Source organism: Asparagus officinalis, chromosome 4 (assembly GCF_001876935.1).
Source record: "Asparagus officinalis chromosome 4, Aspof.V1, whole genome shotgun sequence".
Lineage (NCBI taxonomy): Eukaryota > Viridiplantae > Streptophyta > Magnoliopsida > Asparagales > Asparagaceae > Asparagus > Asparagus officinalis.
In genome coordinates this window covers 112181938-112194658 of record NC_033797.1, presented here as the reverse complement: position 1 = coordinate 112194658, position 12721 = coordinate 112181938, and the positions used below count along the sequence as shown (strand labels likewise).

Genomic DNA, 12721 nt, shown 5'->3' with positions numbered 1-12721 from the left:
CTCTCCTTCCACATGCGATGAATCTTCAAAGAGGTCTAGAGAGCCTACTGTTGGGCCGATGGACGCTTACACCGCTAGTGATCCAGAGCTAGCGAAAAGGTTGAAAGGGAAAATGAAGCAGACATGAGTGAATGATTCTTTCCTAAAGGAGAAGAGAGATAGGGTGCATGATCAGTTGGCTACTTGGGCATATGAAAATGCCATCCCCTTTCATGCCATCTCCACAGATTCTTTTATGAAGGCATGCTTCACTATTGGAGACTATGGACCGAGCTACAGGCCTCCCAGCATGTACATGTTGAGGGAGCCCTTATTACGAAGAGCTATTGAGAGAACAAAAGTCTCCTTAAAGACACATGAGGAGGAGTGGGGTAAGATTGGATGTTCCATTATGACTGATGCTTGGTTGGACAGAAAGATGTGGTCGGTAATGAATCTTTGCATCCACTACAGATTGGGGACAACTTTTCATAAGTTGATTGAAACCAAAGAGGAAGCACATACATGACAATATATATTTGAGTGGGTTAATACGGCTATTGAGTAGATTGGAGCTGATAAAGTCATTCAGGTTATCACGGATAATGCAGCTACAAATATGGCCGCGAAGGAGCTTTTATATAGGGTGAGACCGAGGATTTTTTGGACTAGTTGTGCAGCACACACTGTTGACCTGATGCTTGAAAGCATCGGGAAGTTGAGTTTATTCAAAGGAGCAATTGAGAAGGTGAGGACCCTCACCATCTTTATCTATGGTCATCACAAGACTTTGTCTATGATGCGTCGCATTTGTGACAAAAGGGACATTGTGAGACCTGGAGTTACTCGTTTCACCACTACATTTTTGACTCTGCAGAGTCTTCTTAAGAAGAAAGGGAAAGTTGATATTTATGTTTTCCGATGAAGCATGGGTGAGATGCAAGCTTGCAAAGATCGCTAAAGGCGTTAAGGTGAAGGCGATTGCTATGAGTGATATTTGGTGGACGGCGGTGACCAAGATCTTGAAGGTGTATGCTCCTATTTTTTGATTGTTGAGGGTAGTCGATAGTGACTACAAACCCTCAATGGGATTTGTGGTGGGGATGCTTAAAGATATGAAGAAGGAGATCATTCAAGTTTTCAAGAATAAGGAGAAGGATTTCAAGCCCGTGATTGATATTATAGATGGGAAGTCCAAGGATCGGCTCTTTTCTCCCTTGCATATGGCTTCTTACGACCTCAACCCTTACTATTTCTATAGGGATGATGTAGTGAAGAACTGCAAAAGGGCGAAAGATGGATTTCTAGATGTGGTGGAGTTGTTCTATCCTGATATAGAGCAACAAGTTAAAATTCATACTCAAGAGTTGGAGAGATACAGATGTAGGCATCGAAAATTGCCTATAGGTCTCCACAACCGGTTCAGTGTTAACGAGTGACAATGAACATCACCATCCGATCCACATGAGCCTAATCGACGTCGACGAACGATTGAAGTGAATCGACGAGTTACATGAGCGGATAGGACTTCGGAATCACGAAGACCCGGACCAATCGGGAAGCCCGGCACTGTTCACAAAAAGGACAACGCCCTTCATGCCTCGACCACTTTACAGATAATCCAATCACAGGGTGTCTCGGCCTGGCCGAGACACCAAGGGGTGTCCACACCCCCTACCTACCCCCACTCACTCCTAAACACTATAAATAGACCCCTTGGGTCCTCATTCAAAGGGCTGGAATTCTTTTGTCTTGGAGCAAGGCTAGAGAGAGAGGGGGAGGATTTTTGGAGAGCTTGGCGAAGCCCTGCTGCAGTGAAGAGTGCCCGTGTGCTTCAACAAGAGGAGGAGAGGCCTTGATCAGAGCCTTCATCGCCCGTCAGATCCTTAGTATCGGCCTTAGCGTTGATACTAAGAAGAGCTATTACCTCGCTTTAGCCGAGGTATACGCTTATAGCTTCTAGATCTCACGCGGATCGACGAAGCTCTGCTTCTATATCCCTCCGCGGATAGACGAAGCTCTGTCCGATTTATCCGGATCAGAAAGTTTCTAGATCTCACGCGGATCAACGAAACTCTGTCCGATTTATCCGGACCAGATCTGAGTGCCCCGGTGGTCCACGGATATCAACATCCCCGTCACAGGCAAAAGACCCACGCAAGCAAGAGATGACAAACAGATCTTGCGTTTGTTTGAAAAGAGTTGTATCTATTTTGTTTTCATTGTGTACCGGTCTTATAAAAAGGCTATCTTTTTATTTCATTGTAACGATTGAAGTTGTAATGAATGCAGCAATGAATACAGCGACTTTTTCCGCAAACAAGCTGGCGACCACAGTGGGAGCCAACGGCATCGCAACCGACGCCGTCGTGACACAACCAGCACTCAAGATCGGGGTGAATGAAGAACACGAGCTCGATCAACAACAGTTCGAAGAAGGCCTCTCTTCCTCCTCCTCCAGATCCGCCTCTCCAAACGGGTACAGAAACGTAACCTCTTTCATAAATGTTTACAGGTCCTTCGGTTCGAAAATCCAAGACCCTGTTGCCGCCTCTGCGCTTGCACCACGTGACGTCCCCGCGTCGTCCAACGTGGTCGAGATCGCAGATCCGGACTCCTCTTCCGCCGAGGAGATGACTTCTGAAGATGCTCCAGCATTATCAAAGAGAGCACGACAAAGACGGCGTCAACGTCTTGCTCGTCAGCTGGCCGAGGCTTTGGAGCCAATGGATGGGATCCGCTATAACGTGGATCTAAAATCCAGGCAACGCCAGGAGCAACCACGGCAAACAACCAGCCCCTCCTCCGAAGCAGAAACAAACAAATGGGTTCATGTCAAAAGAACCCGTTCTACTCTCGAGGAGCGAATCCAGAAGCGCCGCGCCTTGCGTGCGCATGCCCGAGCCCTGGTCCAAAAAGCACGAGAAATGCTAAAGGGAGAGGCCGTTAAGAGATCGCCGAGATCCGAACGAGTTTGGATGCCGAAGGCCAAATCAACGCCTAAGGTAAAAGCAGGTAATATTGCTCTCCAACCTTCGTCAATTTCAGGTCCCGAACCTTCGGTAAAGCCCCACCGCAGCGTGGATTTCCCCAAGTTCAAGAATCCTCTGAAGCAACCACGGCAAACAACCAGCCCCTCCTCCGAAGCAGAAACGAACAAATGGGTTCAAGTCAAAAGAACCCGTTCTACTCTCGAGGAGCGAATCCAGAAGCGCCGCGCCTTGCGTGCGCATGCCCGAGCCCTGGTCCAAAAAGCACGAGAAATGCTAAAGGGAGAGGCAGTTAAGAGATCGCCGAAATCCGAACGAGTTTGGATGCCAAAGGCCGAATCAACGCCTAAGGTAAAAGCAGGTAATATTGCTCTCCAACCTTCGTCCATTTCAGGTCCCGAATCTTCGGTAAAGCCCCACCGCAGCGTGGATTTCCCCAAGTCTAGGAATCCTCTGAACAACCGTATCGATGCTCTACCCGAGAATCGAGGAAAAGCGCTTGTCAAGGAAAGCTGGGGATCGTTGAAGGAGCCTCGAGACAACATCCAGACTGGGGGTCGTACACGATCTCCTAACAAATCGATCTTTGCAACAACCAGCTCGGCGGTGCGTGCAAAAGACCAAGAGCCCGTTAAGGTTTCACCCTCACAAAGGAGTGATTCCAAACGTGCGACTCTTGCAGAGACCAACAAGGCAATGTTTACTCAGAAGAAGACGCGTCGGGCAGACGAACGCGTTATACCTGAGAATCCCTGTGAGCAGCCGATAGGTTACTCCGACTACAAAGTCAGTGAGTTGTACTATCAGGCTGGGGGTGCGGATGAATCTCGAAAGAGAAACACCCGGGAAGCGGATTCTCACTGTCCGTGTACCAAACTTATCAGGGCAGTATTATCAGCCTGTAGCTGCCCCAAGACCGCTCCACAGAGGGTCTCGATATTCGAGGGAATCTCCGATGGACCGACAAAGCCCAAATCAAGGCGTTCCCACCAAGATGAACCCCTAGAAGTTACCATCAACATGGTCAACAAGGGAAAGTCCCCAATCATTTCAGGTGGTTCCGACCCTAATTTCTCTCTAGGAAGCAGGGTCAATTCGGGAATATCCCAGCTTCAACTAGAAACCGTCGGAGATAACGACGAGCGTGGGATCCATGAAGGAGTCCATTCCGATGATGAGTTCTCTGAACTCTCGGATTCCTATTCCGCTCTCGCTTCTGACGAGACAACGTCTAGCATAGGACAAGCTCGAGAGGTGCTCATGGTCAATACAGATCAGATAGCCAAAATCATTGAAGAGGCCCTGGCTAGGCAGAAGGAAATCTTCAAGATCGAAATGGGAATGGCTATGCAGGAGATGAAGCAAATGCACGACCAACAAATCCGCGCTTTGTCAAGTCAGCTAGCTGAATCCAACCGTCGCACCCAGAACGCCGCAGTTGGTAGCAATCCAAAGGTGGACGAAATCATCATGGCCGACGCACCACCCAAGAATACTGGGGGTGGCCCCACTAAAATTAACAGCGCTGGGGGTGGACCCACCAGTGATGATAGCGCTGGGGGTGGACCCACCAGTAATGACAACACTGGGGGTGGCCGTATGATTCCTCTCGAAACTTATCCAAAACAGGATATGGGTGAGGCCGAAAAGATAAAGGAGCTCGAAAGAAAAATCGAAGCCCTAATGTTTGTTCGGGAGGTGAAGAGGACCGGCATTCCGTGTCCTTACCCGAGAAAGTGGGATTCGATCCCGTATCCGGCGAAGTTCAACCTGATCAACTTCACGCCGTTCAACGGAAAGGGCTCGCCCACTCAACATCTGATCTACTTCAAGTCCCACTTGGGAGTAATCTCGGGCAACGAGCCTTTGATGGTTCGGTCATTCGTTGGCACCCTTCGCGGGCCTGCCTTCGATTGGTACCGCCGTCTCAAGCCCGGAAGCATCAACAGCTGGGAGGACTTGGAAGGCATGTTTCTCGCCCATTTCTTCGATGATGACACCGAGGTGTCGATCAGGACACTCTTCGACGAGAAACAAAAAGGCGGAGAGTCGGTGGATACCTTCATCAAACGCTTCCGCAATCAGGCAATGAACTGCAGGGATCCCGTCACGGAGGAATTCCTCTTGCAGACTTGTCAGAACAACTTGTCCATTAACATCTTGGACGTGATGGGAATAGAGCCGCTCAATACCTGGAAAGAGTTGAAGGCTCGAGGAGAACAAGCTGAACGCTTCATCAGAAGGCGGAAGATCGAGAGAAACCAACCGATGGTTAATCCTCCGGATTCGGATCTCGTACCTCATGATGAAGAGGACGTACCTGCAGCAGTTATTGACGATGATCAAACGTCACAACAGCAGTCCTGGGAACAACAGGAGAATTCAGACGAGGAGCTCCAAAACGAGTACTCGTTCAAAGACGAAGACGTTCCAGCTATTTTCGAGACCCTTCTCGAAAACAACAAAATCAAACTCCCGCCCATCACGCATCAAGAGGAAGATGGCGATTCTGCGGATCCAACGTACTGCGAGTACCACAGAAGGATCCTCCACCCCACCAAGGAATGCTTTGCTCTCAAGAATAGCATCCAGACCTTGGTTGAAGCCGGCGTTATAACGCTAGGGTAAGCCGATTGAAAACGGCAATACTCCAAAGAGTACAAGAGTATAAACTGTTCCTCAATACTCCAAAGAGTACAAGAGTATAAACTGTTCCTCAATACTCCAAAGAGTACAAGAGTATAAACTGTTCCTCAATACTCCAAAGAGTACAAGAGTATAAACTGTTCCTCAATACTCCAAAGAGTACAAGAGTATAAACTGTTCCTCAATACTCCAAAGAGTACAAGAGTATAAACTGTTCCTCAATACTCCAAAGAGTACAAGAGTATAAACTGTTCCTCAATACTCCAAAGAGTACAAGAGTATAAACTGTTCCTCAATACTCCAAAGAGTACAAGAGTATAAACTGTTCCTCAATACTCCAAAGAGTACAAGAGTATAAACTGTTCCTCAATACTCCAAAGAGTACAAGAGTATAAACTGTTCCTCAATACTCCAAAGAGTACAAGAGTATAAACTGTTCCTCAATACTCCAAAGAGTACAAGAGTATAAACTGTTCCTCAATACTCCAAAGAGTACAAGAGTATAAACTGTTCCTCAATACTCCAAAGAGTACAAGAGTATAAACTGTTCCTCAATACTCCAAAGAGTACAAGAGTATAAACTGTTCCTCAATACTCCAAAGAGTACAAGAGTATAAACTGTTCCTCAATACTCCAAAGAGTACAAGAGTATAAACTGTTCCTCAATACTCCAAAGAGTACAAGAGTATAAACTGTTCCTCAATACTCCAAAGAGTACAAGAGTATAAACTGTTCCTCAATACTCCAAAGAGTACAAGAGTATAAACTGTTCCTCAATACTCCAAAGAGTACAAGAGTATAAACTGTTCCTCAATACTCCAAACCTTCCTACAGTTAGGACCAAAACTAAAATCCCCTCTCGATTCCTCCAATGAACGAGAGGTCCACTTTCAAATCGAGTGATCAAACCTTCCGACAGTTAGGGTCATCTCAAACTCCTGCTGGGTCAAACCTATAAAAGTTAGGGCCAAAGCCAAAATCTCTTCTCGATTCCTCCAATGAACGAGAGGTCCACTTTCAAATCGAGTAATCAAACCTTCTTCCGACAGTTAGGGTTATCCGAATTGTTACGATTCTCGGAGTGGAGATCCCACTCTTAGTTTCATCCTTCCGGATTCTGGGGGTGGAAATCCCACCTTGAGTTTCCTTTCCAGCTGTAGAAAGAATATAAAATTCTTCCTCTTCAGCACCGGGAGATAGAATATAAAATTCTTCCTCTCCTCGGACCTTTCCGATGCTCGGAGTGGAGAACCCACTCCCAGTTCATCATTCCGGATTCTGGGGGTGGGGGATCCCACCTCAAGTTCCCTTTCCGGCCGAAGATAGAATATAAAATTCTTCCTCTTCAGCACCGGGAGATAGAATATAAAATTCTTCCTCTCCCGTTTCTCAATCTGTCTTTGCTTTTAGAAAAGACACGATTGTCAAATCCGGGCACTCGATGCACGGGGAATTTTATCCCGAAGCCTGAGTAGGGATAAGTCAACGCCTAACACGCGTTGCCGGGTAGTCTATTCCCGTGAGAAAGACGAAGTCTACGTATTCAATATCGTAGCACTAAGAGCGTTAACTCTCTTAGCACAACGTCACATGCGGAACGGATTTAGACAATCCGCATGCTAGCCCGACTCAAACGGTAGTCGGTAAAGGCTAATCAAATCCGTTGAAGGCTGGGGATTAGCCAAAAATCCTAAAGTCAACGCCTAACACGCGTTGCCGGGTAGTCTATTCCCGTGAGAAAGACGAAGTCTACGTATTCAATATCGTAGCACTAAAAGGGTTAACTCTTTTAGCTTAAAACGTTACATGGGAGCGGACTTAAACAATCCGCATACTAGCCCGACTCAAACGGTAGTCGGTAAAGGCTAATCAAATCCGTTGAAGGCTGGGGATTAGCCAAAAATCCTAAAGTCAACGCCTAACACGCGTTGCCGGGTAGTCTATTCCCGTGAGAAAGACGAAGTCTACGTATTCAATATCGTAGCACTAAAGGGGTTAACTCTTTTGGCTGAACGTCACATAGGAGCGGACTTAAACAATCCGCATGCTAGCCCGACTCAAACGGTAGTCGGTAAAGGCTAATCAAATCCGTTGAAGGCTGGGGATTAGCCAAAAATCCTAAAGTCAACGCCTAACACGCGTCGCCGGGTAGTCTATTCCCGTAAGAAAGACGAAGTCTACGTATTCAATATCGTAGCACTAAGAGCGTTAACTCTCTTAGCACAACGTCACATGCGGAACGGACTTAAACAATCCGCATGCTAGCCCGACTCAAACGGTAGTCGGTAAAGGCTTGTCAAACCCGTTGATGGCTGAGGATTTGCCAAAAATTCTATAACTGCGAGTCATTGACGCATCAACTCCCCTAGTTGGTCTCGTGACTTGAGCACCCAACAAATTCAGGACAAAATCCACTAATGCAGATGAATCAGCTTTAACAGTTGGTCCTGCAGCCCCGACACTTAAAACCGCTATGCTCCAATACCTTAAGAGCTTAAACTGTGTATACTCCAGCAAACGTACGAGTATAAACTGTGTTAATGGCGATCCGTAAACCCTAGGGTCAACGCCGGTCAACGCGTAACCCTAGGTCAACGCCAGTCAACGCGTTGCAACGAAAGTCAACGTTCAACGATTTGAAACCCTAGGGGTCAACGCCGGTCAACGCCGGTCAACGCGTAACCCTAGGTCAACGCCGGTCAAAGCGTTGCGACAAAAAGCCAACACACGGGGATCCGAAACCCTAAGCCAGCACAATGTGGCGGAGGTAATTCAAAGTCAACTCAATGACACGAGCCAAACTCAATTCATCAGCTGCACACTCGAGACTCCGACGACGGCCAGACGATAAACGCAGCGCCGGAAGAACCTCGGCTATTCGTCAAAGCATCGGATAGATCGAAAATCGAAAGAGTCAAGAGTTGAAGCTAACTACGCCGACTGAAGGCCAGATCAATCACATCCAAAGTATTCCAGCCTCTTCTATAAAAGAAACGAGTCAGGAACACTTTGGAGGGGGTATCTGTAGGCATCAAAAATTGCCTATAGTTCTCCACAACCGGTTCAGTGTTAACGAGCGACGATGAACGTCACCATCCAATCCACATGAGCCGGGGTGTCTCGGCCATGGCCGAGACACCCCAAGGGGTGTCTCGGTTTTGGAGCCGAGACACCCCCCTAGGGGGTGTCCTCAACCAGCCCCTACCCCCCCTTTGTTTTCCTATAAATAGGCCCCTAGGGCCTCCATTCTCTTGGCCTTGGTTTTGGGAGAGAAATTTCAGATCTAGAGCTTTAGCCTTTGAGATCTGAAATTCCAGAGAGGAGCGGCGAAGCCCTGCCGGAGGAAGGAGTCGGGGTTTTCTAAGAGAGCGGCGAAGCCCTGCCGGATCGAGGAGTGAGCGAGCCTTCTGCAGCAAAGGAGCCTCCTTCTTCATTCCCCTTTCTTTATTTTCCCTTAGTGTTGCCCTTAGCGGTGATACAAAGGAGAGCTAGTGCCTCGTTTTAGCCGAGACATAAGCTTTACACCTCTGAGATCCCACGCGGATCGACGGGGTTCAGAGTTTCTAAAATCCCCCCGCGGATAGACGAAACTCTGCCCGATTTTATCGGACCAGATCTGAGTGCCCCGGTGGTCCACGGATATCAACATCCCCGTCACAGGCAAAAGACCCACGCAAGCAAGAGATGATGAACAGATCTTGCGTTTGTTTGAAAAGAGTTGTATTTATTTTGTTTTCATTGTGTACCGGTCTTATAAAAAGGCTATCTTTTTATTTCATTGTAACGATTGAAGTTGTAATGAATGCAGCAATGAATACAGCAACTTTTTCCGCAAACAACAGAGAAGGAAAGGGTTCATTTGCTAGGATTGGAGCAGTGAAGGCTAGAGAGAAATCAGACTTGAACCCAGATAAAATAATTTTAGAAATTGAATCATTTATGACTTATAAGTTATCTATTGTGCCATCGTGGTAGTGAATCAACTAATAATATATTATTTTTTGTAGCTACTTGGTGGTATTTGCATGGTGGTGATTTGTGGTAGTGAATCAACTAATAATATATTATTTTTTGTAGCTACTTGGTGGTATTTGCATGGTGGTGATTGTCCCTTCATGCAAAATATGGCTATGAAACTTCTCAACTTGACAAGCAGCTCTTCTGGTTGTGAAAGGAATTGGAGTACATTTGAGGGGGTAAACTAATTTCTAAACTTATGAAAAATATAAAATTATTCTTAGTTATGTTTTCTAATTTGTGTCCTTTACTTTTGAAGATTCATACGAAGAAGAGAAATAGATTGGAATCGAAGAGGTTAGAGGAACTGGTCTATGTGAAGTTTAACTCAAAGCTCAACCAGAAGAAGAGGAGAGGAGAAAACAAGAACCAACTACTATCTACTGATCATAGTAAGGCACGAGCATGGATCCTAGAAGGAGCAGGCTCCGATGATGAGGAAGAAGTTTATCCTAGCTCAGGCCTTACTTGGAGGATGGTAGAGGGTATATCGGGAGCGGCTGAGGCTACGAAGAATAGGAGGAGTTCTAGGCTAGCAGGACCTTCAAGTGCTTCTACTTCAGTGATGGATGATGAAGAAGAGCCTCTTGTCTCGGATGATGATGTTTCAGACGAGGAGGAGGATCGTGTGGAGATGGATTCTAGAGAGGATAGTGATGATGGAGTATAGGAGGAACTTCATGATGATGATGTTTGATGATGACATTAGATTAGATGCATATTGCTAATTCATTATATTAGATCTAGACTATTCCTGTTTGACTATCTTTTTGCTGATATTTTGAGACCTAAACTTCTAGTTATTGGATATTATATATCTTGCCATTTATTATGTATACATCTTTGATTGACTATTATAGTTTGGATAGCATATGTGTTGGTATTTTTGTATTTATGCATTATTGATTGAGTATATATATTTATCTTCAAGTATCACAATTAAAAAAAGAAAAAAAAACCACCCAGAAAATCGCTTAGGTGCCCGCCTAGGCGTCTAAGCGTTGGGCGCCAAGTCCGACTCCTAGGAGCACCCAGCATTTAATGTAACATTACCTGTAATGATGAGCGTATTCCTAATGACAACCCCACCGGCGACTTGATCGTGCTGCTAGAAGACATGCTTAATCACCAAACAAAGATCTCAACTGAGTGGCACACCTCCATACGTGAAATTGGTCAAAAATTTGATAGTGCTGCTGAAGTTAGATTAGCACTTCAATACTATTCAATTGCTAAACGGTTCTGTAGGCATATAAAATTGCTTATAGGTCCCTTAGCTCAGCTCGGCACAAACCGACAAACCAACGAGGCAACGAGATTGACTAATCGCACGCAAGCAACGGAATACGTCCATTCGCGTGCGGGATCAAGCCAAGTATTCGAAGAGTCAACGAGTCATCCAACCAAGGGCATACTCGGACGAATCTCGATCGAATCAAGATCGGTTTCGGACTCGAACTCAGAAGTAGATTTACTGCCTAATCTGGAGCCGGATTTACTGCCAAATCAGGTCAACGAATCAAGTCTGGATAAATCAACCACAGAACTGAATCACAGATAGAACCAAGAGCGGAAAACGACAGAACAACACACCCGAAAAGAGGCTCGGAAACCAAGTCATCGAGGCGGCTCACCGAGCCACCAAGGTGGCTCGGTGGCCGAGCCACCAAGTGGTGGCTCGGCCGAGCCACCTAGGTGGCTCGGTGGCCGAGCCACCTTGGGGTGGCTCGGCCACCTCCGAGCCACCAAATGGTGGCTCGGAGGCCGAGCCACCTCCTTGGTGGCTCGGCGGCCACCAAGGTGGCTCGGCCACCACCGAGCCACCAGGTGGTGGCTCGGTGGCCGAGCCACCTATTGGTGGCTCGGTGGCCGCCGAGCCACCTAGGTGGCCGGCCACACTGTGCCCAAGGCACAGTGAGGGTAGCCTATAAATTAGGAGAGGGGTTTGTTCATTTAAAAGGCTTGGATTGTTGAGGAGGCGAGCCCTGCATGGATGAATCTCAGATCTACAAAAAGATCTCAACTTTGAGAGTCAAGGACTTGCTCCATCCAGATCTGGTGCCAGGCGATCATCATCGTCAATAAGGCAGGTGTTCTGAAGAGACGATCTCAGAATCTACGTTGCTACATCTCCGAGTCGTAAGCTTGGTCTATAGATGCCCGTGAGACTTGGACGATATGGTTTCCTTGGTGAAACAATCCTCCCCCGGCTATTATTCCTTGGTGAAATAATACCGTTGTACTGGCGTATATCGAACCGGGATCTAGATCGCATGCGTGCACGGCAAACAAACGCCCGCGCAGGCAAGCAGCCCGCAAGCAGGAGCGACCGCAAAACAGGAGCTCGCGGATTCGTTGACAAGATCAAGGATAACAAGTTGTAATTTTTCAAAATTTCTTTCAATTTGATTTGTCCGTTGTAAGCCGATCTATAAAAAAACCCGATACTTTGTAATCGAAGACTATTACAAGAGTGTATCAATGGAATCATTAATGAAGAAGCAACAAATTTCCCCGCAGAACAATCTGGCCGACGCCACAGTGGGAGCCACCGAATCTCGCTGCCGAGATCGATGCCGTCGCAGCCTGCAGATCTCCGATCCCAGGTCGAGGAGGAGGTCGAGTATGAGTTCGACCAAACTAAGTTCGAGGAATACTTGTCCTCGTCTGGATCAACCTCCCCCCGCAAGTCCAAGAAGTCCAAGTTCTCCTCCAGGAGAAAGGTTCGTTGGTATGAAGAAGTCGAAGCCACCAACGAAGATCTCGCCCCGTTTGATGCCAAAGTCGCATCGGGTGAGATTCCTCTAGTTTCCAACCAGGTCAGATCTACTCTGGCCAACTCTTCTGCCACAGAGGGCGTGGTGACTCTCTCGAAGAGAGCCCGCCAAAGGCAACGTCAACGCCTTGCGAAACTATTCGCAAAGGCCATGGAGTCGGTTGACGGGATCCGCTACAACGTGGATCTGAAGAACAAAAGAGGCAAGCAGTCTCGACAATCAACGAATGACGGTTCCTCCAAACCGCCAACAATGGAATGGGTCCGTGTCAAACGGAACCGATCAACGCTGGAGGAGCGCATTCGCAAACGC

General features: G+C 47.1%; 1 protein-coding gene across 1 annotated transcript; it reads left to right on the top strand.

Annotated features, from left to right (window-relative positions):
• Positions 1065 to 10302, top strand: LOC109839166. Its single transcript, XM_020407594.1, has 3 exons — positions 1065 to 1362; positions 9693 to 9811; positions 9892 to 10302. The coding sequence occupies exons 1-3, from the start codon at positions 1065 to 1067 to the stop codon at positions 10300 to 10302; spliced, it is 828 nt and encodes a 275-aa protein (XP_020263183.1).